This window comes from Nothoprocta perdicaria, unplaced genomic scaffold, assembly GCF_003342845.1.
Source record: "Nothoprocta perdicaria isolate Ctin4 unplaced genomic scaffold, notPer1 scaffold_16, whole genome shotgun sequence".
Lineage (NCBI taxonomy): Eukaryota > Metazoa > Chordata > Aves > Tinamiformes > Tinamidae > Nothoprocta > Nothoprocta perdicaria.
The window spans coordinates 5,673,473-5,675,166 of NW_020454760.1; the positions used below are offsets into that span (position 1 = coordinate 5,673,473).

The window sequence follows — 1,694 nt, forward strand, 5'->3', positions numbered from 1 at the left end:
CCCGCTCCCCATCCCCGCCCTCTGCTCGGGGGAAACACCCGCCGCCAGGCGTGCTCCGGCACCGAAATATTAATAATAATAATAAAGAAAGAAAGAGGAGAACCCCCCCATGCACAACGTAGCGCACCGCCGCCCCTAGCCCCAGAAACAGCCCAAGCTGCCAGAGCCGCGGCTGGTGCTTCCCGCACCGGCTGCTCGCACGCACATATCACATACACATGCCACATATCACTCACACGTGCCACGTACTCACACTCACATATCGCACACGCGGCGGGTGGGCGGAGGAGCAGCAGCTCCCCCGACGGCGCCGCCGGCCCGCGCGCTGCACTGCGCGCCCGCGCTGCCCCGCGCAGTGCCCGCCGCTCCGGGCTGCCGCCGAGCACCCGTTTTCTCTCTCTCTCTCTCTCCTTTTTTTTTTTTTTTTCCCTGCTTTTCGTCCTTGCCCGCTGAGCTCGCCCGAGTTTGGTGTCCCGGGTCGCCTCCCCCTCCCCTGCGCTCCGTTCTCTCCGCAGCACGATGTAGGTCATGGTGCGTTACAGGCAGCTATTTTTGTCCGTGAGCTTTAGCGGAGCTATTAATAATAGATGCCGCTGAAGTGTCTCGCTTCGGCTGAATTCAGGCTCTTGAACGAAAAGCCGCGGTAGCCGCCGGCTCCTGGCCCTGGCGGCTGCGGAGCCCCGCGGAGGGGGCACTGCGCGGCCGGGCCCCACGGTCTCCCCAGCGAGACTCGCTTCGCGCGGGGACAGCCCAGGGTCCCAGCGAGGACACCCTGGGCACCCTCCGATCACAGCGGAACCGCACATCCCGTCCCCCCGTCCTGCCCCGAGGGCACCTTCCGACAACGGCACTGAGCCCCGAAACACCCCCAGTACCAGCGACAGCGGCTGCCCCAATCCAGGCTCCTGGCACGGGGGACCGTTGCGGGCAGGTGGCTAGAGCCGACCCCGCTGGGCTCCTGCCCCCCAAATGCTGCCTGCTCCAAACGCTCCCAGGTGGAAAGGGACACGCAAAGCGCCGCCGAGCAGGTACACGCGTATTTAAAAGAAAACCAAGCAATCTCTCCAGCCACTCTCCCCCATAAGGGGGAAGCCAGGACAAATGCAGAGCGAGACGGGGAAGAGACCAGAGCCCCTCAAACTCCCGGCGCTGCTCCAGGACCCCGGCGCCGCTGGCCGCCCGCCGCCCAGATGCCCCGCCGAGGGGCGGCCGCCCCGGCGCATCCTCCCGCCGCGTCCCGCCCGAGCGGGATCCCCCTCTCCCGTGGGGACGAGGCGCCGCGGGTTATCGCGCCGAGACGCTGGGGGCATCGGCCTCTCTCGAAGTTAGTGCAGCAGCCTGGGCAGGCGCCCTCCGCAGCGAAGCCGGATTTTTCCATCCCGCCGGCTCCTCTCCTCAGCCGGAGCGGGCGGGCACACGGACCAAGCGGACGGGGTCTCGTTTGGTGGTTCCCACCTCCCCATGTCCTTCCCCTCCCCCCTCACAAGTTTTCTCTTCGCTTGGCAGGCGCGGGGCATCTGGGGCCTGCGGGGTCCCGAGCCGACAGGGACCTACCTGAGCGCCGGGTACTGAAGTCCAGCCGCAGGGGAGCAGTAGACGCTGCAGTGCATTATTATGCCATAGACCAGGAGTGCTAGGACCGCTTTGCTACACATTGCCACTCTGTGCGGGAGGGAAATGAGAAAATCCGTCAA

The 1,694-nt window shown here is 65.9% G+C and overlaps 1 protein-coding gene across 1 annotated transcript in view; it reads right to left on the reverse strand.

Annotated features, from left to right (window-relative positions):
- Positions 1-1,694, reverse strand: part of ADCYAP1 (adenylate cyclase activating polypeptide 1) — a 4,721-nt gene that overhangs the window by 2,086 nt on the left and 941 nt on the right. The window contains exons 2-3 of the mRNA XM_026035505.1: positions 1,555-1,662; positions 663-835 (exon numbers count right to left, since the gene is read on the reverse strand). Coding sequence (XP_025891290.1) covers positions 663-835; positions 1,555-1,655 — 274 coding nt within the window. The 5' untranslated portion in view covers positions 1,656-1,662. The remainder of the gene's footprint in view (positions 1-662; positions 836-1,554; positions 1,663-1,694) is intronic.